Here is a 26,989-nt window from a genome sequence, read left to right as displayed (position 1 = left end):
CACTAGCCCAAGTGCCCCAGCTGTAGCCCAGATGATCACGTTCTCAGGAGACAGTTCGTTTTGCAGCCAACACCTTCCCTTGGCAGCCCTTTTCAAGTCCCACCCAAAATACAGCTCTCCACTTTCTCTGTCTCCCAACCCTTATCCTCACCCTATACCTATGCAATGCCTGAGAGTTAACTAAAGATCACCAAGCATTGCCCAGATGAACGTGCTTTCCAGGGACAATTTCTTCTGCAACCACAATCCTTCAGCAGCACCTTTTGAGCCTGTCTCCAAATGGAGCTCTAAGCTTTGACTCTCTCCTGACCCTAAACGTAAATCTAACCCTAAAACTGGGCTGTCAGAGACTTAGTGCAAGATATTCCAGCCATGGCCCAGATTAGTATGTCCTCAGTGGATAATTCTGTTTGCACTGTCCTTTTCCTTTTGAAAGCCCCTATACCGCCCCACTCCAAACAAGGCTCCCCACTTTCTTTTTTAACCGTAGCCCTAACCCTTATACAAACCTAAAACATTGGCTAAGATATAGCCCAAGACCCCAGATATGGCTGGGCCCAGATGAAAACAATCTCAGGGGAGAATACTTTCTGCACACTACTCTTTTCTTGGACAGCCCTTTTCCAGTCCCACTTCAAATGCAGTTCCACTCTCTCCCCCAATCCTTATCCTAATACTAACTCTAAATCTAGGCATGAGCTGCGATTTACCCCAAAATACTCCAGCCATGGCCCAGACGGGTTCCCAGGAGAGGATATTTTTCCCAGCCCACCTCTTCCCTTAGCAGCCCCTTTCCAGCCCCACTCCAAATGGTGGTCCCAGCCTTTTCTTTCCCAACACTAACTCTAACCCTAACCCTAAACCTACGCAACAGCTGAGACTTAGCACAAGACCACCCCACCTTGCCCAGATGAACATGTTCTCAGAGGATAATTTTTTCTGCACCCAGTCTTTCCTCTTTAGCAGTCCCTTTCAAAACACACTCCAATTGGAGCTCTAGGATCTGTCTCTCCAGCAGTCCTAATCCTAAACCTAACCCTAAACCTATGCACCGGATGAGACTTATACCCTTGGCAGCCCCTTTAAAGCCCCACTCCCAGTGGACATCTCCACTTACTTTCTCTCCTAACTCTAACCTAACCCTAATCTTAACCGTAAATACAAAACTCCAGGCATTGACTAAGCCTTAGCCCAACATGCCCAGCCATAGCCCAGATGAAAGAGATCTCAGGGAAGCATTCTTTTTGCTCCTCACTCCTCCCTTTGATAGCCCCTTTCCACACCAACTCCAGCTGAAGATCTACTCTTTGTCTCTCTCCCAACCTTAAACTTAACCCTAACTGTAACATAGGCATCGGCTGAGACTTAGCCCAAGACACCCCTGCCCTGTTCCAGATGTTATGAGAGAATCATTCTGGCACTCCACTCTTGCTTTAGGAGCCCAACTTCAGATTCACTCTGAATGGAGTGCCACTTCTTTCTGTCCTAACCCTAACCCTAGGTCTAATGCTAATGCTAGCCCAGTGTTTCAGCTGTGGGTCAGACTCCAGCCATGACCCAGATGAAAAAGAGCTCAGAGGGCATCCTGGGCTAAGTCTCATCTGATGTTTAGGGGTAGGGTTAAGGTTAGGCATGGGCGAGAGACAGAGTGAAATGGAACATTTGCTTTATTTGATGTGCATAGTTAGAGTACTTTGTGTGTTCCTGCCATTTTTAATGAGACACCAAAATACAAACTTTCTTTGAAATATTTCAACGTTATAAATAGTACATCGATTTATGTTTGCAGCATGCTAGTTCAGAATAAAAGCATTTCTATTAATTCCAGATTAATCTCTTTCGCCAGCCTAAGAAAACTGAAATAGGCCATTTTCAAGTGAGGATCAGCTACTTTTGTTACATCTGTTTCCTATGATTATACTGCTATTCAGGATGATACCACTCGGTGGTGCCACGTGGCTGCACTTAACTAACGCGGTGGTTCTTAAATTTGATCACTTTTACTTTGGAATTCAGCCTACATTAGGTTCTCGCAGCGTTTTTTTGCCTATATAACTTTAAAATGAACAATAGCTATCGTTCCGCAGCTTTTATTTTAAAAATATCCATTGTATCTGAGCAATGCTTTCAGGGTTCTGAGGCATATTTTCTTCAGGCAGCATATTTTGAACTAAAGCTATATGATTCTTGTTCTGCCATCTCTATTTATACAGAGTAACATCTTAACTAAGGAAACTTAGTTAAGTTTAGACTAAGACTAAGAATTAGACTAAGAATTTTTTCAACATGTTAGGGTGGCTGAACAGTGCAACAATCAATGGAATGGTAGTAAATATCTTCCAATAAATAGGTACAGTGTATATTAGAGCATAAAAGGATTATAGAACACACAGCCTTATGACTTTCAATAAAAAAGTTAATCTTCCAAACATATATAAATGTTCACTAGTAAAAAGCCCTGCCAAAGATCTTCACTATCACTACTTTGAGCAACATTCTTCATTCCAACTGAAGCCGATTAACAAAGTAGTAATTGGATGACTGTTTAGGGATGGTATCACAAAAAAATAGAATTTAGGAGCAATGTGGGAGTTCCTTACTCAAAAACTTTTACGTGTAAACACTTGCGCATGAAAGATCTACTGACTTTACAAAGTAAAGTCATCAGTACGTAAAAACAGCGTAAGCTGTAATTATGCTGTTTAAAAAACGTCTGTCTTTACCACATTTTAAATTTCAAGTATTCAGTGCATTTTTCAATGCAGTAAAAATAGGTATTTTTCTAGCAGATAATGATAGATGAAAACTTTTTATATGTAAGGTAACACACTGAAAGAACGTGAGACTACGTTGTTTTCCAGCAACACTCCATCGGCAGAAGAATCAGGTTATTGTCACTGCAAAGTCCCTCAAGAGAGTCAGCTCTTAGGTTCTGAAGGCTAAAATTTTGCAGGAACTCTGAATGTTTTGAGACTAGATTTTTGAAAACCAAAACACGCACCTGAGGTCAAATTTTTTAAAAGTACATTTTTAAAGTGCATAAAGAAGGGATCGATTTTTGAAGTCCTTAATGATAAAAAGCCTCTCATTGTGATCCCACAGCTATACTTTACGTAAAGTTCATCATTTAATTTTATCCATTAAGCCAGTCTGTGGAAGCTATTTTGAAAGTATGTTTCTCAGAAAAGCACTGTTTATATTATAAACTTCATTAATATATATAGAACTAACTAAACTATAGCATACGAATTTTATTTTGGTATTTTTTAAGTGTTCTGTGTGCAAGAGATGATTGAGGCCTCTGTAGCCTGAAGGGAAGTAGCATCTACCTGAAAGTTGCAGCAACGTGTTATATTCACCAGCAGCCAAGTTTGGTTGCTTTCTGTTCGGGAGACTGTGCTGCTGGGAATCCCATTCTTACATGTCTCTTTGCACTTATTGTGTGGGAAGTCTATGGCTCTGCACCAGTCGTGCTCCCACTCAGGTGGTGACACAATATTCAGCATTGCACAAGTCCTGAGGGCGCTAGTCCTTCTGCAGCCTTGAGACAGGGGAAGGATTTTGCCCTTTTCAAGTCCTAAAAACACCTACAGTTGGCCTGACAGACGAAGATGGGCCAAAGGGCCCAACCTGGCCTACTTTTGGAGGGCATCAGCTGATAGCAGTACACACACGCTGAAACCCAAACCAGCAATTAACATATCCACACCTTAGCTGAGCCATTTCTTTGGGGCAATTACAAACTAAAATAAAGCTGATTAATGGCTGTTAACTGAGGAACAGCCCCACGCTACGTGTAGGTCTGGACAGCTCGTGCAGGCAGCCACAGCGCATGTGGACAACTTCATGGCTTTCCCTCACCCGCCTCCTCGACCAGCAGCACCACCATCAGCGCTGCCTTGCTCCGTGAAGCGCACTTTGTTGTGCAGCAAGGCTCAAACGTGCACTCAAACGATGTTTATTTCTGCCGAGCTGTGTCCCCTCCCAGAGCGGAGGGGAGGGAGGCAGCTCACACAGCGGAAGGAGCCCGCGAGGGCCAGCCACGCTAGCAGCACGAAAAGCGGAAAAGCGGCCGCCGAGCCATGGCGGTGGCCGCCACCTCCCGGCCCTTCCCGCCCAGCCGTTGGGGGCCGCGGGGCCTCCCGCCCCAGCCGCAGGGGCGGCCCCTGGGTGGGGGGGGGCTCCCTCAGGGCGCCGCCGCCCTGACCATCGCCCGCTCGCCCCCGCTGTTCCCTCCCCGCGTTTCCCGCTGCCACGTCGAGGTTGCTCGCCGCCCCGCCCGCTCCGCAGCCCTCGGCTCCGCCCCGCCGCCGCCCCCCCACCCCTCCGGCGGGCGCGGAGGGAGCCAGGCTGTTCCCCCCCCAGGGCGGGGCTCCGCGCGGCCGCCGAGGGGGCGGAGGGGGCGGTGCTCGCCCCGCCCCGCCCCGCCCCGCCCCGCCCCGCCCCGCGCCTGCCCGCCTGCCCGCCCGCCCTTGAGGCGTCACCCTCGGCCCCGCGCGCGAGGCGGCGGCGGGCTGCGGCAGCGGCGGGGCGGTGACGTTGCGCGCGGGCCGGAGGGGCGGGGGGAGGGGAGGAAGAGGAGGAGACCCGGGCGCCTGCGGGCCGAGCCAGCGGCGCCCCCGCAGAGACTCCGTCCCCCGCGGTGGCGGCGGCGGCTCCGGCGCGGCTCTGGCCGTGGCCGCGATGCGCTCGGCCTGAGCGCTCCCTCGCCGCCGCGCCCGGTTCTGGCCCCTTGGGGGTAGGGGGCAGCGATGGCTGTGGGGAGCTGGCAGGAGGCGGCGGCCCAGCAGGCCGAGGAGGCGGCGGCCCGGGTGCGGGACGTCTTGTCGGGCGGCCTGGGCCTGCTGCGCACCGAGCTGGGCCTGGAGCTGGGCCTCGACCCGCAGGGCCTCCCGACCTGGCTCGTTTTGGCCGCCCCGGCCGCGCTGGGGCTGGTGCTGCTGGGGCTGCTCCTGGCCGCGGCCTGCGGCGGCAGCGGCGGCGGCTTCCGTAAGAAGCGGGCTCGGAGCGCGGCGGAGCGGAAGGGCGAGGAGGCGGCCGGCCCGGGCCTGACAGGCGGCGGGGGCCCGAGCAAGGCGGCTGCGGGCCCGGGGACTGGGCAGCTGCTGCTGAAAGGCGAAGAGCAGAAGAAACGGAACAAGAAGAAGCTGGTGGAGAAAGCGGCGCGGGTGAGGGGGGCTGCGAGGGCTGCGCCGCTCCGGAGGGAAGGGGCCCGGGCCCGGGCCCCGGGTGGGTGTGGGGGGCCGGAGGGACCGGGCGGTGAAAGGCTCGTTGGCGGGGCAGGATGGGGAAGAGGGCGGCAGCGAGTCCCCTGCGGGAAAGGGGGAGGGCGTCTGGGCGAGCGGCCCAAGGCTGCTAGTTCTCCCTGGGGCTTTTTTGCGGAGTCCCGTGCTCGGTGAAACGCCTACCTGTTAGATAGGCACTGATGAGAAAGGGGCAGGACCGGCTGCAGGGTCTGGAGACAGCAGACACCTTCCTCCCCCCCCCCCCCCCGAACCGGTGCAAAATTTACTTGAGTGACGTTTGCCTGTGCGTACTGCGGGGAGGAGGGTTACTGGTTCTCTGCTGTGGAGCTGGTTTATGTCGTCTGGGTTACTCAGGTGCTTTAAAAACCTAGAAGAGTGGCAGACACACAGAAATTACTGGTTAATGTGGGGAATGAGAAATTTTTTTTAGAAGTTTTTCAATGGAACCATGAAGTATTTAAAAGCAGTTTTTGTTATTAATCAAAAGCTTACTCTGTTATCCATTGGTGTTTTTCAAGTCCAGGCAGGTATAGACTAGTGGAGGTGGCATTGTGAGACCCATAAATGCTGTGATGATATAAACTTGAGGAAAGGTTTTTGCTGAGTCTTTCCAGCAGACTGTGTAACAAACAGTCTTTGGCGAGTGGGCCTCGGTAGGAATTTGTCTGATTTAGTAGTTACAATAAGAATGATCTTTAATGAGGAAAACTGTGTCTTAGCATCCCCTTAAAAACCGATCATTCCTGTCTTTTTTTTTTTTTTTTTAAATCCTCAGTATATGGTGTGGAAGCCCTATGTGCTTGCTGATATGTTTGTACTTACCAGGGAGTTAATAGAATACAGAAATTATTGATTGGCCCCTTTAAAGCTTCCACTTATCAGAGTTTTGGGACTGGAAGGGATTGTTTGTATAGCTTTTCTTTTGTTGGTATGTTTGTAATCCTATTTATGTCCAAATGGATTATAGGAATGAAAGTGCAGCAGATGTCCCCTGGCTATTATAACTGTGTTTTACATGTATGTACCTTGTACTATAAAATCTGAATTGTTTATCTACCACCCTTAAAAAAAGGATAGAAAGTGGATTCTACCTTTGTTTGATTCCTTTTTAATGCTGAGACCTGAGATAAATTTGTATTTTTGTATGTGTAGTTTTTTAATGAGAAAATGAAGCTAGAATATTCCTTTAGAAAAAGGAGAAACAAGTCTGCGCACACTTCCAGAACTGGTGCTTGGTGACCAGTGAACTACTGAAGTTGATTCTGCAAGTTGCAAGAGACTGAAAGTTGAGCACCAAGAAGAGGAAGCATTGTGATTCAGAATTTTTCAAGTGTAGATAGGTCTCCATTTTAAAGAAGACATGAAGATGCAGTATTTTTTGCCATCTTGAAAGGCAGATCCTGTAAAATACAGCAGATCTGTTGGTCTTTGTCTTAAAGCGTAATCTCAGAAATAATTTAGAGTTTCTTTGTTTTTTTTTTTTAACTCCACTGTAAAAACAGCATAAACTCTTGCAAGTCATCACTGAAGACATGATAAATTGTTTCAGCAGAAGATAGAATGAAGAGGCACTGCTAGTTTGACAGTGATCTAAAGTACAGGGCTTTATAAAGGAAACTTTATATTAATTGTATGTAAACATATTTAACTAACTGACATTGTATTTGGTGAATTTAAATATTTGTACTGTTTGAAGCTTGATTTACTTGGACACAGAATAAGGAAAGTTAAGGCCATGTAAAAGCAAGTATTTTTATACTCAAAGCTGAGTAAAACAGTTTTTCAACTGTCAAGCTGTCATTTGGCGTTCTGAGGGGTTTTTAAGTTATTTTCATAGTACTGTGTATTCGTTATGCCCATGCAGAATTAAAAAAAAGAAGTATTTTCTAAAAAGAAAGTGTACAAACTAAATCAATAACTATAGAGCAAATAAATGTATATCGGCAGTAAAGTTAAGTGGGCTTGCCTCATGTTCATAATCCAGCTAACTTGCATTGAGACCTCTATTAGCATGTCAAACGTTCTCTGACTGTTTCAGCTGAAAAACATTCAAAATAGCATTGAAAATGGAAAGACGCAACGCAAACTCTTGCTGTAGGTTGTGTAGTGGTTTTCATCGTATATCTTGTACGTTCTCTGATGCTAATAATGAGGACTATGAAGGGGAAAGAGTAAGCCTATTAACAGTAGATTTACTACAGTGCTTGCTATGCTAGGGTCTATATTTCCATTGTGGGCATTTCGGAAAGCTTAAAACAACTGGTCTGTATGGATTAAAATGCATGCTACAGGTGTCTAATTAAAAGCTGTATGGTTATTTTAATATAGAATTACTGAGCTCATTATATGACAGGTGGTGCATAACTGATCAGTGAGGATCAAAAGTATTCTTGACCATACCCTTTCTGAGGAAGCCTATTGATTTGTTTCTTGCAGTTGGCTTTATTCAGTTGCTTTATTCAGTGTACAGCCTACCTGATAGTCTTAATAAAATAAGTTTAGTTGAGTAGCCGTATGTTAACTAGATATGTTGGCAACTATCAGGCTCTGTTTATTTACTTCCTATAGGCAGATGGAGGTAAAATGAAGCTGAGATAGTTCAGTGTTCGTAAACGCAGTAGTTTACAGAGCCAGTTCTGTTTTTTTCCATCTGCTTGGAGCAAGGTAGTATCGTGGGATCCTTACTTTTGGTCTCTCTATAGTATCTTTTTGGTCTCTCTTTAGTATCTCTGTTTAGGTACCTGTGTACTTAGCTTGTATAATACCTGCACTTCAGACTACTTTCTCTCTTTTCTTAGACCCTAGCAAAGTAAGAGCTTTTTGTCTCCTGTGCTATCTGAGAGTCCTTTGGCCCCTGTTAAGATTCGCGCCCTCTCCCCCCACCCTACCCCGCCCACTCCTCCCAAGCAACATTTTTGATTTTATTCATAAGGGAAAGGAATCAATTTGCTTGCTTGCCTCTGCTACTTTTTAGTTTCACCTTTTTCTGTGAAAGTTTATTCTTGCCAGACTTTTGAACAATCTGCAAAGCACTATAGAAACTTAAGAGTAACCATTTTCTCTTCTCTCCTCCACTTTTAGAAAGTCATTCATACCATGTATTTGTAGATGCAGAAACTGCCAAACTGACAATGTACTTCATATTATTTGAAGTATACCTTAACAGTAAAGGCATTCATTTGGTAAACCTTCCTACTTCACCTGCTTGAATGTGTTTTTTTTTTCCAGACTACATTTTATTGCACTTAATGGACTATATAAAGACTGTTTCAAACTTTTTAACTATTTTCATAAGTACCTGTGTATATGTTAAGTGTCAAATTGCTAGAGAAGTAGGATGTAGGTTTGTCCAGCGCTCAAAAAGAAATGTACCTAATTTTTTACTCAATAAAATCTTACAGAACGTAGTAGTAGTAATAAACAGATTCTTTCATTGGCCCAAAACATTCCGAGTATATCCGTCTTTGTAATGTGTAGCTAAGAGCTTTGGCTAGTCTAGCCTTTCAAGACTAGGATGATATTTCATTACTACTTCTTGGAGAATGCTGTGAAACTGAAATATCCACAGCACTCTACCTTAGTTAAAGAAAAATGTTTATCATTTAGTCCCAGCAAAACCTTTATTCTACTTCTAGATTTTCTTAAAGCCCTCCAAAATCAATGACAGTGGAAAAAACACTATTTAAATAGACCTTGAAAGTCAGCAGACAGGTTGGAAATGCTCAGAAATGAGTATTATTATTAGCGGAGTTATTTCTTCCACATCCCATCTTCACTAGAGCTTTAAGGATTGGGAAAAAAGATGGAATATAATAACAAAATTGTGGAATTTGTTGGCAGAACATTAATATATTGCTGTGAAGTCCTAACTTCAGTCTTTTTTGATTGTAGTTGTCTTTAAAAAAACAAACAAAAAAAAAAATTGTAGAAGAGCTTCCCCCCCCCCCCCCCCCCCGGCTTTCCTGTGTCTGTTACCATCTTTGGTATATGCAAAAATGGTCACAGGAATTTTGCTTAAAATTTTATGACTCATCTATGGGCAGAAATTAAATGTGGAAACCTTCTACTGGAAAGGAATATATTACAAATATTCAGGAAAAATATATGAAAGTACTAATTTTTAAAATTGTGTTTAATGGTCATTGTCAGCACGATCAGATGATTAGACAGTGATTTAAGCAGTCACGTGGATGAATCTTTCCTGAGGGTTCTTAATGGACATGAATTAGTCTAGAACAAGACTTCTGAGGGGGGTAAAGAAATTGATTTTTAAACTTTATGATATTCCTAGTTTGTACAGTAGTTCAGGATCACCTCAGAACAACCAAACTCTATATATGTAATGCCAATGAAGCAAAGCAGGATACAGAATTAAAGAAAACAATTGGTTACAAACATTTTTGGCCCACGTCCGAAAAAGACGCATGCATCAAATCGTTTTTTCTAAATATCCTGCTAAATAATTTAGAAATAATGTTTGATTATATCTCCAGCTCGAAATGTTAAGTATCATGGGTACTGAAATGAATTAGAAGATATCACCCACAAATAATACAGTCATGTGGATTCTGGAGAAAATAGAAAGGTTCAGGAAATGTTTCTGGAAACAAGTAATTTTGAAGATTGTACATTAGATCTTTGATATCTTTGTAGAATCTACTACTGAAGAGAAGAAATTTATATGGAGTTTTGAGATGCAGGTCTGTAAAATATACTCCATTCTCAAAATACCAAGAGAATTGTAGTGTATCTTAGAAGTAAAATATGTAGTTTAAAACTGTATGTGAATTGCACAAGAGGGGTTAGGTGATTTGATCTTTCACTTTCTGTTAATAGTTACAAAGTAAGTTGGCGTGCTTACGCTAAGCAATACTATGTTCTGCACTGGTGAAATCATGTCAAGGGTGCTTTGTAAGCATAATATACCATGGCGGGGCTTAATACCCTGTGCCAGTTAAACTGAGATTCAGATCTAATCTTTAAAGGAGTAGCTGTCACTAAGTTGTAATATGACCTTTGTTTTATTTTAAACCAATCAAATTGGTGTGGGTAGTGATTAAGGTAGTGATTTTTTTAATAAACAAAACAACTGAAAGTAAGACATGTATTAGCTTAAATTTTATTTAAGCATGAAAAATCTTCTTTGCCTAGAAAAGTGCATTTGTCCCAGACATTAAAGCAGTTAAAGTGGACTAGTTCTTTGTTTAACTTCCTGAATTAAAGACTGAATATTAAATATTTGAATCATTATGAATATGGTTTAACCAGAAACTTGTTTGCATCCAGTATCAATTACTGCCTTTGACAATTGCTTTTGACACAGTGAGATTAACGTCTAACAGTAGTATAACATTTAGCGTATTTTCATCTGTTCTGAAGTTAAGCACAATAACAAAAAGCTAAGACTGAAGTTGGCATTAAACATAACTTTAAAAGACTGTAATTACAGTTTTGTACTTTATAGGTGTTATATAAGCCAAGGCATACACCTTTGCTATCAAAGGTGAGGCTAAAGAATAATTTAATGACTGTCTAGAGTTTTAACTTTATCACAGAAACACATGGTAATTTTCTTCCCATTATTTTTAAGTGAGGGAAAAGTAGTAGATGAATATAATGAGAATATGCAAGTGCGTCCATCTGAAAAGAACAGCAGGACGTCCTTTATTCATACTTCATGTTCAATTTCTAATTTCTGTTCTGCTGTGAAATTTAAGTTGTGAAGGAAGTGAGCTGTAAGTGATATGCACAGGTACTTGGAGAATATAGTGCAGAGACTTTTTCAAGCTAGAAATTATTTTTAAAGTTCAGCCCATTGCTAAACTCCTGCAAAGCGTTAAATGTGTTCATTTAATTAGCTAACTTAGGGCACATACAGCTGATAGTTTTCAGAAATTTATGTTTTGATAAGTAATTCTTGTGATTAATAGGCTTGGTAAGGGATGAGCAGAATTCTGTTTTCTTTCCTTTCTCATTCATGTGTTTGGTTAATAGAGAATTGCAGTGAGTGTTTTGAGTGCCTGTCCAAGATTTTGTCTGATTTACTTAGTCATCTTGCGAGCATTTTTCCGTCAATGAATAGTTACGTTTCAGTAATCATGTAATTTGAACTTTGCTTCATATGCTTTCTGCATGTCTTTTATTATTCACGTGTATTGTTTATACAGCCTAATGGACGGTCTTTCCTTGATGCATCTGAGGATGAAATAACACAGACTACTCGTAGAGAAAATATAAAGCAGCCTTTGGATGCAGAAAAGAAGAATGAGAAGGTCAGTTTTGGATTTGAAATGGCAATATTTCAAAGTTGAATGTGTATTATTTCAGTATCTGGAAACCCTACCTGTGATTTGAAATCCTTTTTCTTACATCCATGAGGAGACATCTGTCTGTCTTTGAAGAGTACTAACCTAATTTGGTGCTTGAAAGAGCTCAAGTAGTATTTTTTCAAAACTCTGAGTTCATGCGTTATCATGGAACATGTGCATGAAGCAAAACAAAAAACACTGCTAAAGGCAGAAATCTGTTCACTGTGTGAAAACATTAAGTCTACAGAAAGTAAGTTTGTGTTTCATCTTTGCTGACTTCTGTGGAGATGCAACATAATAATAGTATTGTTAAGGGGCTTGTAAATGATACAACAGCTGAGGGACCGCTATTCAAAGAATAAGGCCATGTTCTTGCCCATTTCTTTTGTCGGATCTAGCCATTAGTGAGTTCTTAATTTCTGGTGACAAACAGGGGCTTTGAAGTCTTGCGTCAGCTTTTTGTTATGCAAATTAAACAGCTACCTTTAAAAATCTTTAAGACTGAGTCTGTAGCTTTATCTAAAATTTAACCATATTGATGGCAATGTGATATTTTTACACTGTGAGGACTGACTTCTTTCAGCCTTATCGTAAATGCTGTCACTTCTAGTCAACATAGATATATCTATGATGGGTTTGTGACCAACACTGATTTTTGTCTTGACTATTTTGCTAACATTATGCATAAAATTTTCCTACTGGCATGGATTTATGAAAATAGACAATAATGTCCTGGTCTGTGCTATAATGAAGACTGGGCTGCCAGTTATGTTCTGGTAAAGATTGCTGCATTGTTTTCTTCTTATTAGCCATGATAAAAAAGTTTTCCTGTCAAGAGCCTTTGAATATGCAGATTTTTTTTTTTCCTTTTGACAGATGAAGGAACTTAATTAAAACCATTTGGTATATTTGAGGGTTAATTAGTAGAACTGATTTATTCTTGTCACAAAGTTCATTTGCCATAAGTAAGCTGAGGAGTGTTGGAAAGAGAAGCAATTCTGCTTATACAGTGAAACACCAATGGCTTGTTGTTTTTGTAATTCACTTGAACTTCCATTAACTTACTTGAGTAAACTTTAGTTATTTTTGCAAGTTAGTATGTTGGCTAACAGACTTTATCCTGTTAGTTGGCTGTAGGGTTATAGGAGTTTTTAGAGGCTTAAATTGGCAAATAAAGACTTCTCTGTGAAATGGCTTTGCCTTAAACTTTAATGCTGCCCACTTCTTTCTATTCTCCATGAAATACATATCAGATTTATTCTGTCCTTGACAAAGCACAAAGTCAAATGTGATCCTGAAGGAGTATAGTGTATAATTTTTTTTCTTCTCAGCTTTCACTGTATCTTAAGCAGATTTCCAAGTAGCTAAGATGTTAAAATGCTAAACTCTAGCCTTAGCTTAAGATTGCAAACGTGGTAATATGAATTTTGAAATGCTAAATTGAAGCTGCAGCTCCAGGAAATCAATACCACTGCATGGGTATGGATGCTCATTCAACAGATTATATGTTCACATCACTTTGGGGAAGCATGGACAGAGCATGTTTGCTTCAATTAAGAACAACCCCAAGGACTTTCTTTAAGCTTTATGCAGGTAACTTTATAGGCTTTAATTATTTGATTAAGCCACTTATAGCATCCATTGCATTTGTAACATTTTGAGCCTCCTAAGGTTCTAAGGGGTCCTGTGTAGGTGTTTGCTCCCAAGCAACACAAAGAACATAAGTGGATGGGTGGGATTTAGGTAGTGTGTGTGTGTATAGAGAGGGGTGTGTGTGTGTGTATATATGAAATAGCTATGATCTGAAAGGTATGATTTTTTTCACTTAAACATACATTTTCAATGAACGTAGCGCGCGCTTTGTGTTTCTGCATTGCCTTGCTGCTTCGGGGTTGTAAGTGTCGTGTGTTTTTCAGGACATTTATTTATTCTAAGATGTATCCTATGGATCTACTTGGAAGGGAAAAAGGTTTGGGAAATGTCAGGATTGTGGCTGTTCGTATGGTATATGGTCTCATCATGTCTCTTGGCATTTTGAATGGGCTCTTTCCGTTTTGCATTTTTGTACCTTGAATAGTGCAGGGTGTGCTTTGGGGGTTTTTTGTTTATTTTTCTTTGTTTTTTTTATATATTGAACTGTTTTTCAGAAGTGATTCTCTGGCTGCAATTGCAAGATCTTAAAACTTCATTGCAAATTCTGTTTGCAGCTACACAAAACTGCATTATCTTGAATACTAGAAATAAGCAGACTATTAGAGATGAGGGAGAAAGGCTTATTTTTATATTGTTTGTTCCTGCATGGAGGCCAGTGCATCTGATAGAGTTTAAAATTCTGGCCGGGCTGATGATTCCTCATGTGTGTTTTGGCTGGTAGCAGAGCCAATGCTGGCATCTTTCTATGCTGCAGAAGGTGATTGCTTTGAATGAATGGCTCTGTTGCAAAGTGATGGGCTAGTTTACTTAGTCACCTTACAAACAAAGGTCTTTGTTTCTTCAGTCAGTTGTGTTATGGAGATAGCCAGGGAAGCGTTGCAGGGGTAAGTTGGGCTGGCAGGTGATGAATAAATTAAAAGTACCAAGTTCCAGTAACTCATGTTAGGAAAACAAATACTTGAATTCCTGATCTTTTTTAAAAACAGTGCTTGTTATTAAGAAAATTATTTTCAAAACTATCAAACTTTATGTTGCTTTAATGAAAAGTGTCCAATTTGACATCAGTACTTTTGAAGAAGTTAGTTATATAAGAAACCGTAGAGTTACAGCTTGGAGGAGCAGTCATCTGAGAGTTCTCTGACAGACGTCCAAAGTAATTGCTGAAGTTCTCTTGACATCAAAGAAGGAAATTTGAGTAGTTACGGTTTTATGGTCAGAAGATTCTGAGACCTCAACTTCCATCATGAATATAGCAGAGAATAGAAGGCCTAGGTACAAATTCACTAAGCTCTAATTAAGTAATGGTTTGCTGCAAGAAGCAAATCATAACTTCTTAATGTTACCTATTGTCCTTTTTAATTTTGTATTAAGAAGATAGTCTTACAAATTGGTGTGCTTATTCATATGCTTAAAACCAACTCTGTTCAGGTTGATTTTGAAACCAGCTGCTGCCTTTTGAGGGCATTTTGGAAGTTACATAGTCAGTATTTGGGTAAAGGTAGCTTACTGAGCAAATACGTGAGCTATGTCAGTTTGGGTCTGTCCGTGTTGTGTGATAGCCTTAGTTCAGTGAGCCATGAGCTAAATCTGTTCCAGTAAGTTCTGTAAGTGCTGCAGGTGTGTTGGTGCAGCACTACATCTAAACAGTGAAATCTTTTTTCTTTTTTTAGTTCTGGTGCTGCACTAACAAAACTGTACCTCTTTCAGTTCCTGTGTTGAAGCGGTATGATACGTTTTGGTTATGCTAACTCAAAAGCATGTAGACTACATACCACCATGGTACCCACAGGATTTCTGCTGCAGCTGTGGTGGCAGTTCAGCTGTTACCAATTCTAAATCTTAGAGCATGTCATACTCTTCTTGGACATCTAAGGCCAGCAAATCATAGAGTCTGAACTCCTGTAAAAAGCTGGCTATTAACCATCCCATTGTTACCAGTCTTACTCTGGTATTAGCATGTATTCCAAAGGGAATCCAGTGTTGTCACAGAGATAGTAAGATACAGTGCTTCCCCTTAATGCGTTTGAGTAGATCACCATCTTTCATTAAAAACTTCTGTTTTTCTCATTCAGTTCTGTCTGGTAATTCTTACACCTTTCTTTTCTGGATTTAAGTTTTTTAGTACTGTATTTTCTTTCTAAGAAGGTAATCAAGTCAATTTGCCATCACATTAGCTTATCAGAAGGTTAAACCGCAAGGCATTCTGTGATATAAGTCATCTCAATTCCTTGGATCACTTTTTATACATCATCTTCTGAACCTCATCTTTTTAACAAGGTATATTACTACCTGTTGCACCAAAACAACTTGCAGAAGTAAATTAATCTCTTCCTATTCGTTTATCTCTGCTTGAATAGCCAAGTTGCAGTAGCTGGGGATAAGCTGAAAAAACTGAATTTACACTGTAAATTCTCATGACTGTTCCTGTTTCAAAGTAATTTTTCATGCTGGAGTCCTCTTCGCATTTCTTTTCTTTTTGCTTTTTTAAGCTGTCACTGACATTCTTTGTTTCTCGGTGTATAACTTCCCTCTGTACAAAACAGATTTTGCCTGAGCGGAGTCTGTCTGTGAATCAGTTCATATTCCTCTGATTGTGGTTGCCATCCGTATAGCTTCCTCCATGCTCTGTAGCATAAGTACTCATTTCCCTCACCTGCCATTTGCATACTGTGTAATTCTTCCATGTTACTTCAGAAGTCCTAATTTATATTTACGAATCCGTGTTGTCTAATATTCCTTTCATTTTAAAGGGACTATCTGTACAGAGGATTATTCAGGGATTTCTATTTTAAATTTCCTTCTATTTTTTGGAAATTCTACATCAGTGTAAGTGATCGATAAGTAATTATTAAGATAATGTTTTATTTTTGTTCTAGTCAAAGAAAAAAAAGAAGTCAAAGGGAGATGCTAAAACGGTTCAGGATATGTCACGTCTAGATGGAAAGGAAGTTGATGAAGGTACTGAACACACACACAAAAATGCAATCAGACATATTTTGGCTTAAATAAATGCTATTTAAAAGTTGTTTGTCTGTATGTTTCATAATGGGAAACTCATTTTATCTTAACTCCACAGTTGCATGTTATACCTGGAAATCTGACTTTTGAAACAAAATATACCACTTCAACTATTCTCTTACAGTTAAACCTACAAAACGTGAGATAAGTCATGAATAATAGGGCCCTCATGTTGTTCATGTTTTGCTCAGTGAAGCCAAGTACTGTTGCATTGCATCCCTAAAAACTTAATCTTCAATGAATTGCTCGTGTTTTCATACTACTGTTGAAGTTGAGACTGCCAGGTCTGTAATTTTTAAATAAGTTGAACATGGATTCAGACTTCAGTTTGGTCCGAAATAAACTCTTCCCTTTCTACTCTCTAACTTATTTGTGGGGATATTTTAGGAACCTGGGAAACTAAAATCAGTAACAGAGAAAAGCGACAGCAACGTAAGAGAGACAAGGTATTGACTGACACTGGCTCAGGAGAATTGAATCTCCAAGGAGTGGAAAATGCAGTTACTGTATCCATTGAACAGCTGATGCCTACACCATCGCTTCCAGTCGGTCTCAGAAAAAATAAAGGTATGGTAGAGAGAGGTGTGGAAGAATACTAGAAAGATAATGTCTTTTCAATGTATCAAGTAGTGACTTTGTTTGGATATACTCTAGATATATAGGGAAGGTGTACTCTTGAGAAATTATTTCAAGTCATTTAAAGATACTTTGAATCATGCAAAACTTTTTTTTTTCTTCCCCATTTTCTTTTTTAGCTAAGCTTTCAGGGAAAGCTCCAAAGAGAACACTCTGGAATAAGTGGTTGAAGCACTGGCCTTCACACTAGTGCTCTCTGAATTGAGACACGATATATTGGTAGCTAGGGTTGCACAGGCATATGCCCCTACTCCTTCATTTGTGCTTCTCCTGATTCTGCCTTTTATGTTTCTGGAGACTTCAAAGGCACCCTCAGCACTGCTGCAGGCAGCACCAGCTCCTTAACTCTGTTTTCTGAGAGCTTGCTTGCAGGAAGGTTATGCATGAGTTCTCTGTTTTTTCACGTCATTCATTGGTTTAACCGCTTTAACACATACATTTTTGATGCATTTAGATGCCTCAGCATCTGATTTATCAGCACCTGTGCTAAACTTGTTCATAATAGTCAGGCACATCTGACAGATTTAGTAACCAATTATTATAGCTAAGGAGCAACTAAGGAGTTGCAAACTTGAGTTTTTATGGCTGCTACTGTTTCAGAATAGTCATTGGTTGGGTTGGTTTAAACCATGTGTAGGTACAGCAACTCCTATTTGGCTGCAATTGAGAAATAGTTTAAGAAGCTAAAAGAATCTAAAGACACAGCCAAACAGTTTAGATTTTTCATGTAACTTTAACCTATTGATACCCCTTGGTGCTTTAAGTAGAAGAAACTTTGTTCTAGCAAAGTGGCAAAAAGACGGAGCCTAACTGCTGTCTTCTACCTTGTAACGATATATTGAAAGTTGAATGCTGTAGCTCACTGGTGTTTTTTTACTGGCACTTGGCATCTTTAGTGACTGTGTGGTTCTTGTCCTTGAGGACTAAATTCAGTCATTTTTTGTTCTCTGCCTTTTTACTTATGAACAGCTTCAAGAAATGCATGACTGCAGCTGTTTATATATTCTGTGGCTATCCAGGATTTCTGTAACCTCTCTAGACAAGAGTCCATAACACATCATGCACTCCTATAGATCATCCAGTACCAGATTAATTTGAAAAGAGTTCAGCTGTATCTAGGGTTTTCATGGTAAGGTGAAAGTTAGAAATAGCTGTATATTTCAAGGAAAGGACAAGTCTAAGTCTTTCAGAAAATAACATCTGTTTTGGGTTTCTGCTTGCCAGTTCTGGGAAACTAGCTAGAAATCTTTGAAATCCACATTTACTATATTAATAGGCCCTAAATCAGCTTTGAATTCAGTCTGTCTATAAAATAAACACAAATAATAAAATTAGAATGTTTAATTTTATTCTAAAGTTTCCTACGAATGTCTTAATTTACTTAAAGGTATTGCTTTTTTTCCCCCCCCCTTTTTTTTTTTCTCCTTAATGTGTCAGTAACAAATACTCTTTTACATGGTTTTTATAACTGTTACTGTTTGCAAAAACTTACTCTTGTGTTCTCCCGCCTCTTGATCTTGACCAGGTGACGCACTTCTGAATGTTCAAGTTAGCAGCTCTAAAACTGCAAAGGGAGAGTCAGCAATTCCACAAGGTAAAAGCTGTTTGTTACTAGACATCCTAATTAACTAGAAGTGTCATACAGAAGTGAAAACACAAATGGTCAGCGCAGGATGTTGTACAGTTACTGATCTGGAACTTTATTATGCAGCTGGCTCTTCTGGCTATGCAAATGTTATACTTCTAAATTGCAATTGCTTCTTAACAAGTTCAAAAAGTTTCTGTTACGTGTACAGATATGTATAAAATACAGAAAAGAATGATTTGGTATCCAGAATTTTCAGCCAGATTACCTGTTAAACAAATTGTTACTTATACAACAGTGAAGCTTATTCTCAAGCTCCAGTTAAGAATCCTCAGGCTAACCTTATGAACTTGCTCACTTTTTATCACAGAATGGTTGAGGTTGGAAGGGACCTCTAGAGAACATCTAGTCCAACCTCCCTGCTCAAGCAAGGTCACCTAGAGCACGTTACCCAGGAGTGTGTCCACATGGCTTTGGAATATCTCCAGCGAAGGAGACTCCGCAGCCTCTCTGGGCAACCTGGTCCAGTGCTCTGTCACCCTCACAGGAAAGTTTTTCCTCATGTTCAGATGGAACTGCCTGTGTTTCATTTTTAGCCCGTTGCCTCTCATCCTATCACTGGGCACCACGGAGAAGAGTCGGACCCCATCCTCTTGACGCTTTCCCTTCAGATACTTATATATATTGATCAGATCCTCCCCTCAGTCTTCTCTTCTCCTGGCTCAACAGGCCCAGCTCTCTCAGCCTGTCTTCATAGGAGAGTTGCTCCGGTCCCTTCATCATCTTCGTAGCCCTTCACTGGACTCACTCCAGGAGCTCCATGTCTCTCTTGTAGTGGGGAGCCCAGAACTGGACACAGTACTCCGGGTGAGGCCTCCCCAGAGCTGAGTAGAGGAGCAGGATCACCTCCCTCGACCTGCTGGCAACACTCTGCCTCATGCACCCCAGGATACCATGTGGCCTTCTTGGCCATGAGGGCATATTTGATGGCTCACGGTCAACTTGTCCGTCAGGTCTCCCAGGTCCTTCTTTGCAGAGCTGCTTTCCAGCAGGTCAACCCCCAGCCTGTACTGGGGCATGAGGTTATTCTTCCCCAGGGGCAGGACCCTGCGCTTGCCTTTGTTGGACTTCAGGAGGTTCCTCTCTGCCCAGCTCTCCAGCCCGTTGAGGTCTCCCTGAATGGCAGCACAGCCTTCTGGTGGATCAGCCACTCCTCCCAGTTTAGCATCATCAGTGAACTTGCTGAGGGTGCACTCTGTCCCTTCCTCCAGGTCGTTGATAAGTACATTGAACGATACTGGGCCCAGTATTGACCCACTAGATACAGGCCTCCAACTTGATTTTGCACTGCTGATCCCAACCCTTGGCGTTCTGCCATTCAGCCAGTTCTCAGTCCACCTCACCGTCCACTCATGTGACTTCTGAGCTTGCCTATGAGGATGTTATGGGAAACAGTGTTGAAAACCTTGCTGAAGTCCAGGTAGACAATATCCACTGCTCTCCCCTCATCTACCCAGCCAGTCATCCCATCAGAGAAGCCATTCAGATCCATGCTGACTACTCCTGATCACCTTCTTGTCCTCCACATGCTCAGTGATGACCTCCAGGATGAGCTGTTCCATCCCCTTTCCAGGGATGGAGGTGAGGCTGGCAGGTCTGTAGTTCCCTGGGTCTTCCTTCTTGCCCTTTTTGAAGACTGGAGCGACATTTGTTTTTTTCCAGTCCTCAGGCATCTCTCCTGAGTGCCATGACCTTTCAGGGATGATGGAGAGTGGCCTAGCAATGACGTCTGCCAGCTCCCTCAGCACTCGTGGATGCATCCTATCGGGGCCCATGGATTTGTGGATGTCAAGTTTGGACAAAAGGTCTCTAACTCGATGCTCCTCGACCAAGGGAAAGTCGTCCTTTCTCCAGAAATGTTATTTGTTTTTCCTAAGAAAACCTTAATGTAAATAACTGCAAAGAGTTCCAAAAATATCAGTCTTGGTTATAATGAAGTCTGTGCTTGCTACAAGTTGTGTGCACATGGGTTATTCAGTTCTTGACATATTGAGCATGTCAACTGAATTGAGAGGCATACTGTAGGTATATTCGTTTTAAGAAGGATCTTTGTCATACACAAAATTGTTAAAATGTTTGGCTGCTTTTCAACTGTGAGTGTTGAATATTAGCAATTTTTTGATGTGAGATACTGATCCAGTAGTGTTTAAAGTGAATTAGTTTGTCAGAATGAAATCAGGATAGTTCTTTCTTATTCATAGCTATATGTTGAGCCAACATTAGTGGTGGTGTTTTAACCTAAAATAGTCTGTGTAATTAAGCAAGTCAACAGTTAACTCGGGTTAAGAGCATCCAGATCCAGAAAGTCAATCACTTTCTGGTAGTTTTCAAGAGATTTGCTCCACATGCAAACTTTTTGAACTGTAGCCCAGAAGGAAGGAGCCATACTCTTCTCAGATGCGTAACGAGAGGACAGGAGGCAATGCTCAAATTGAGCAAGGGAAATTCTGATTGACTGTGAGGAAGAGAACTCCTCATCGTATTATCCAGAGATACTGTAAACTCTCCAGCCTTAGTGATTTCCAAAACTTGAGTAATGTGGTATAATTTTGAAGTTAGCCCTGTTTTGAACAGGTTATGGGACTAGGTGACTTCTACAGGTTCCTTCCAACCTTAAGTTTCCTGTGATCTTGTGAAATGTCACTGGTTATAGAGGAGGTAAATGTTAGTGATGAGAGACTAGTATGATATACGGAATAGTCAAGCTGTTGCTTCAGGACTTTGGCTGTCTTCTTGAAAGGTCACAAAGAATTTTTTCACCAATGTGTACAGCTTGGTTTCTGTGTGTTTGCAATTTTTGTTGTTGCCTTCACCTAAGGCATCATAGTATCCATAGAGGACACTGAGTGACACAAACAATGTACGTGCTGAAGTTGTGTAGAGAAAGGATAGTGCTTTTAGGTGTAGAAATGTTGACTTTATGGGTGTCTGAGTTTGGAAATAGGGTTTGTCTACTCAGATCATCTAGGCATACCACACCTAATCATTTCCCTGCCAGTGAGGCTATCTTGGATGCAGCAGGTTCATGTTGCCTGAGCTGTGAATTTATTTGAGAACTGAAATATTTAATCTGACTGTCATTTTTTTGTCATAGCTGTCATAGCTTTTGTTGGCATATGACGTTGACTGCATTATGCATCAATTCTTGATTGACTAAGTGTTATGCCCACCGTACGTAGATATTTCTTAATTAGTTTAAATTGGCAGTTTCTCTGTTGTTGACATTGCGTATTTGAAAAGAGAGGAGATTTCCCCACAAGACCCTAGGATGAGAATTGTTTGTGGTATGTAAATCCGGCTGGGTGTTCTGGATGATCTTTAGCCTTTACGTTTTGTAAGGACATAAAAAGATGTCATAATACTCCTTCTACTGTATTACTTGGTGTACTACTGAATCCGCTGAAAGCATACATTAAACTTCCTATGACTGGTAATTCCTCGGTAGGACAGACTGTGGATTAAAAACTTGTGGTCTTCTGCCTTAGTGTAACATAAAATATATTGCTTATAAATTATAGTTTAAGAGAGCTTTGCCATATTTTTTCCTTTGAATTTAATGGACTCTATACTTGAGTATAATAGCTATGCTTTTTGAAAAGTCCCTATAGTGTTTGGGAAGCATTTTCTACTTTTTGATCATTTCTTTCAAATCCTACTTGGAGAACTTCTGAATGCCACCATAGTTAAAAAACAGAAAACATTCTCCCTTTCAGCACATGGGGCTTCCCACAAACAGTTCAGTTGCTCGTTCCCTACCGGGTAAGAGAAAAGTCCTGGCAACGTTGGCCATCTATCTCCCCCCCCACGCTTTTATTATTATTGTTAATCTAAAGGCACTGGTGGCCCCAAGATGCTAGCCGTATAAAGAAGGGGACATAGAGTAGAGTGCAGTTTGGTTGTTGCCTCACTCATCAGGTTAGTAGACAGATGGTGATTATCATCTGAACTGGAAAATCAACTGAGACAGAGCAGCAGCTCTCTTCTGTATTGCACTAGTGTAGCAAAGCTGCTGTTCATTTGTCCTTGCTTTTTAATTGTTAAGTATATGTGCATGTACGTAATATTTCAAATCTTCATCCAATTCTTGTTTTACGTAATGCTTTCATAATGCTTTTATTTAAGTTTCTCCAGGGTTGAGTGAAAGCCATACTGTAAATGGAGGAAGCTGGAATGAGAAGCCTGTAAAAATCTCCTCACAGATAGGTGTAGGGGAGGAGAAATGGACATCTGTGTCCTCAGCTACAGCTGGGAAGAGGAAGACTGAGACATCGGCCTGGGGCCAGGATACTGGAGATGCTAATGGAAATGGAAAAGACTGGGGCGTAACCCTGGTGGGCAGGCCCTGGAAAGAGCGTTCTTTGTTCACTCCTATTGGTAAGCTATTCTGAGAGAATTTGGCTTCATTTAGGAAATACAGTTTTGTAAAAATGCTTAGTAGAGAATCTCTTGAATAGCTTTATGCTTATATATTAAAAAAAAAAAAATCTGAGCGGTCTAGCGAACCAAGCATTTTCTGTTTATTGTAAGTTCTGACAGGATGATTTATTTTCTCCACCTCTGATTAGTTATTTAACTGGGGTTTTGGAGTTTATCTGAAGAAAAAAATCTTTCTGTGAAGGAAAGTGATATAAAAATTTGGATTTCTAGAATCCTGATAGTAAATATTAAATCATTTTGAAATGCAACTTTATTTTTTTATAAATTTCATCTTGGAACACAAGTCATAAATCAGTTCTGTTGATACAGCTGATCTTGTGTTTGGTCCAAAATAACAGAGATCTCAGGTTTGTTTAGGCTCTGTAGATGGTGGTTCAGCTCTCATGACAGTCTCTTAAAGTGTTTCACTGTTTTTCCTGTTAGGAATTGTTTTTCTTTAGTCTTCTCTAGTATAATTTTTAAGACTATTACCACTTGTACTGTCATGAATTAACAGGGAGAGGACACTTTGCCTTTTTTTTTTTTTTTTTTATTAGCAGATACTGCATTATGGCCCCAATCTTTAGTTTAAGTGGTCCTAGTTTCTTCTAGGATTTTTTTTTTGGTAGTCAGCAGTGTTGCTTTAATATAGATATCTTCCATTGTCCCACACACCTTGAAATGTGGTGCCTGAGGATGCACCTGGTATTCCATTGGAAGCTTTACTATTGCTGGGTAGACCAAAGGTTTGTTTCATGTCCCTGTTAAACTTACTCTGCGTTAATGCAGTAGTTTTTAGTGACTGTGAACAGCTTGAGGTTGTTACGTTACCAAGGGTAAATCATGCTTGACCAGTCTGATTGCCTTCTGGTAAAATGTCTGGATTTGTGGATGAGGTGGGAGCCATGGCTGTTGATTACCTCAACTGTAGTATGACTTTCAACGCTGCCTCTTACGATATATTTGTATCCAAGTTAGGGTGTTATAAACTGGATGACTGAAAAACTAGATTGGTAAAAAGCTGGTCAGGCCCAGAAGGTAGTGGTTAATGTTTCGTACTCTGTGTGGACGATCCTAAGAAGGGGAGTATCAGAAGTGTCTGTGCTTGAACCTGTCCTGTTTGTCATCTTTATCAATGACCTGGAGGTGGTGACAGTGTCACTCACATCAGGTATGCAGATTACCCCAGACTGAGGGGACCAGTTGATACACTCCCGATCAGGGCTGCCATGCAGAGGGGCCTAAAGAGACCAGGGGAGTGGGCCAGCAGGCACTTCAGGAAGTTCAGCAAGGATAAAAGTGCGAAGCCTTGCACCCAAAAAGGAAGAACCCCCAGCTGGGGACTGACTGACTGGGGAGCAGCCCTGTGGGAAAGGGTCCTGGTGGACAGTGAGCTGAACATGAGCCACCAGCAGTGGTCTGGGCTGTTTTGACAGGAGTCAGTAGATGGGAGGCAGTGATTATCCCCCTCCGCTCAGTGCTCATTAGGCTCCATCTGGAGCATCCAGTTTAGGGCCCCCTATTACAGGTAGGACATTGATCCGCTAGAGCAAGTTCAGCAAAGGGCCACCAAAGTTATCGAGGCTGGAGCAGTTTCCACTGAGGAGATGCTGAGAGAACGAGGCTTGTTTAGCCTTGAATCGGTAAGGCTTCAGAGGGGCTGAACAGCAACTTGCTAGTACCTGTGATATGTTACCCAGAAGACAGAGCCAGGCTCTTCACAGTGGTGTATGGCAGGAGGACGAGAGACAACGGACACAAATTGAAACAAGAGGTTCAGGCTGGAGAAAGGAGAAACTTATTCTCCATGAGGACTGTCAGGTGCCCAGAGAGGTTTTGTGTTATCTTCATCCTTGGCGATTTTCAAAGCCCAACTGGATAAAACCATGCAACCTGGTCTGACCTCAGAGCTGACCTTGCTTTGGGCGGGAGATTGTACTAGAGAGCTCTGGAGGTCCCGTCCAGGATGATATATTCTGTTTGCAGTTCACTGTAACCCCAGTAGTTTTTTTGTTTAGAGCAGCATTCTAATCAGCTGTTGCTTTGGACAAATTTTTGTAACTGATTAGTTCTGTTTATTTTTCTACCTTATATTTAATGTTCAAGTGTATCTTAATTTTTAATCAGTTTCTCCTCTTTGTTACAAACTATTCTGAAGTGAGTTCTGTTCTTCGACATATTTACAACTTGCTCCAAGCCAAGTGCCCTCCACAGAGCTAATAAATATGCTTTTTAATAACATAGATAATAATGGGGAAAAAAGTAACAGTGTGGGGCTCAAAATACAGTCTACTTCTCCTTTGCAAGAAGTTTATATAGAAATGGTTATAGAGGGAGAAATATCTTAAAGCTGAAAAATAGTTTCACATTGAATGTTCATACACGTATACCTCTATCAGCACTGTTTGTCACTTAAGTGAAATAATGCCATGCCATCAATTATGTGAAGTGTTGTTAATATGACTGGAGCTTCTTCTGTTTTTCTGACCCTATTCATCATTAAATAGATAACTTTATTTTCAACATTGCCAGCAGTGGAAAGTTAGCTTTTTCTTTCTTTCTTTTTTCTTCCCCCCACAGCTGCTTGGAATGTGGATGCAAGGATTAATACCTCTGAACAGAATTCTGCTTCCTTCTCTTCATTTGGATTAACTCCTGGAGTTTCTGGTATGTACACCTTTCCAAAGACTTTTCCCCTTGCTTCTCCCTCACCAGGAGGAAATAGAATTTTCCAAGTGTTACTAATTTGCATCTTTTCCATTGTTCTTTAATAGTCTTGCTAGCTGTAAACAAATTGAAGGCGAGTTTTACAAGAGTTTGGAAAGGATTTTTTTTTTTGGTAGTTACATTCAAATTATGTAATAAAGTCAGTGTTTTACATTCATAATCAAGAGCTAAATCAGAAGATGATACTTCCAATCCTTTTTCATATGCTTCCTGTTTGTCTGTTCAGCCTAAATGATGGGCATAAGGGAATGCTCAGTAATTGCTTTGTCTCAAATAGAAGTTCTGAAGTTTGTTTTCTAGGAAAGTCTTATTTATTCTGAACCTTTTTTTCATCAAGAAATTGAAGCACTACTTTCTAAATATGTTCCTTAGGCAGGATTTGAACTCCTGAGTCTTTGCTCTGTAAGATGGAGGAGAAAGCTGAACGCTGGGCTTTTTTGTTTAGAAGGGTGAAATTGATGTGGAGTATGAACCTGGCTTCCTAGTAATTCTTGCATGTTAAAACTACTGACATCCTAAGTGTTACAGCAATCTATGAGAGAGCGTGTCAAGCTTTCTACTCTTGCTTTGTTGGCAAAGTGCTTATGTGCTTAAAGCTGTGCTTAAAGCTATGCTTACTAGCTGTTATTGCAGTCCATAGTCTCTTAACTGAAACTAGAGCTCGGTGTCCTACGGCTCGCATTAGTACTTCGTTTTCTACATGCGTGTTGTGCCAGTACAGTAAGTAAGTTGTATATGCAAAGGTATAATTTATCAGACTTTCCAAGGAACTGACAGCTGTTCACTTGAAGACTGACAGAAAGCTTGTTTTAAAGAACAAGAAGTAAAAAAGAAGCCTTACTTATACAAAGAGTTTTAATATGGAAATTTACATTTCCTAGGGGAGCCATTTAAATTCAAGTTCAATCTCTGGGCTAAAACTTAAAAAATTGTAGTAAATAAAGTGGGATGACTTGTTTGAGATTTATTTCCAATATTACCACTGCTACCTTAATTTAGAGAGAAGCAAGCATAAAGACAGTGGAGAATATTCGTCATCTTGGCACATTAGCCAACGATGTTGTGATGCAAAGGGACCCTTTTTCCCCTTTTGCAAAGGTGTTTTTAAAGTGGGGAGACCCAAATAACTATGTTCCTATTTGAACTTTGCTTCAAAAATAAGTCTCGTCTTAGTTACATATTCATTTCTTACATTGGGATCTTGCACTTAAGTTCTTCTGATTTTTGTCCTTTTTTCAATGTTGTTTTTGTTTCATGATGCCTTATTTTTCAGATGGTCTTAAAATAATGATATTAGATGTCTAGTACTGCATGTTATCCTGGCTGGTATTGACCTTACT

General features: G+C 41.0%; 1 protein-coding gene across 1 annotated transcript in view; it reads left to right on the top strand.

Moving 5' to 3' along the window:
• Window positions 1–4,557: 4,557 nt before the first annotated feature.
• MTDH (metadherin) overlaps window positions 4,558–26,989 on the top strand; it is a 34,950-nt gene continuing 12,518 nt past the window's right edge. The window contains exons 1-7 of the mRNA XM_068932973.1: window positions 4,558–5,168; window positions 11,414–11,518; window positions 16,084–16,165; window positions 16,613–16,792; window positions 18,387–18,455; window positions 22,629–22,880; window positions 25,503–25,589. Coding sequence (XP_068789074.1) covers window positions 4,752–5,168; window positions 11,414–11,518; window positions 16,084–16,165; window positions 16,613–16,792; window positions 18,387–18,455; window positions 22,629–22,880; window positions 25,503–25,589 — 1,192 coding nt within the window. The 5' untranslated portion in view covers window positions 4,558–4,751. The remainder of the gene's footprint in view (window positions 5,169–11,413; window positions 11,519–16,083; window positions 16,166–16,612; window positions 16,793–18,386; window positions 18,456–22,628; window positions 22,881–25,502; window positions 25,590–26,989) is intronic.

Source organism: Struthio camelus, chromosome 2 (genome assembly GCF_040807025.1).
Source record: "Struthio camelus isolate bStrCam1 chromosome 2, bStrCam1.hap1, whole genome shotgun sequence".
NCBI classification, from domain to species: Eukaryota; Metazoa; Chordata; class Aves; order Struthioniformes; family Struthionidae; genus Struthio; species Struthio camelus.
Note: the sequence above shows the minus strand (reverse complement) of the source record. Positions and strands in the feature narration are given on the sequence as shown.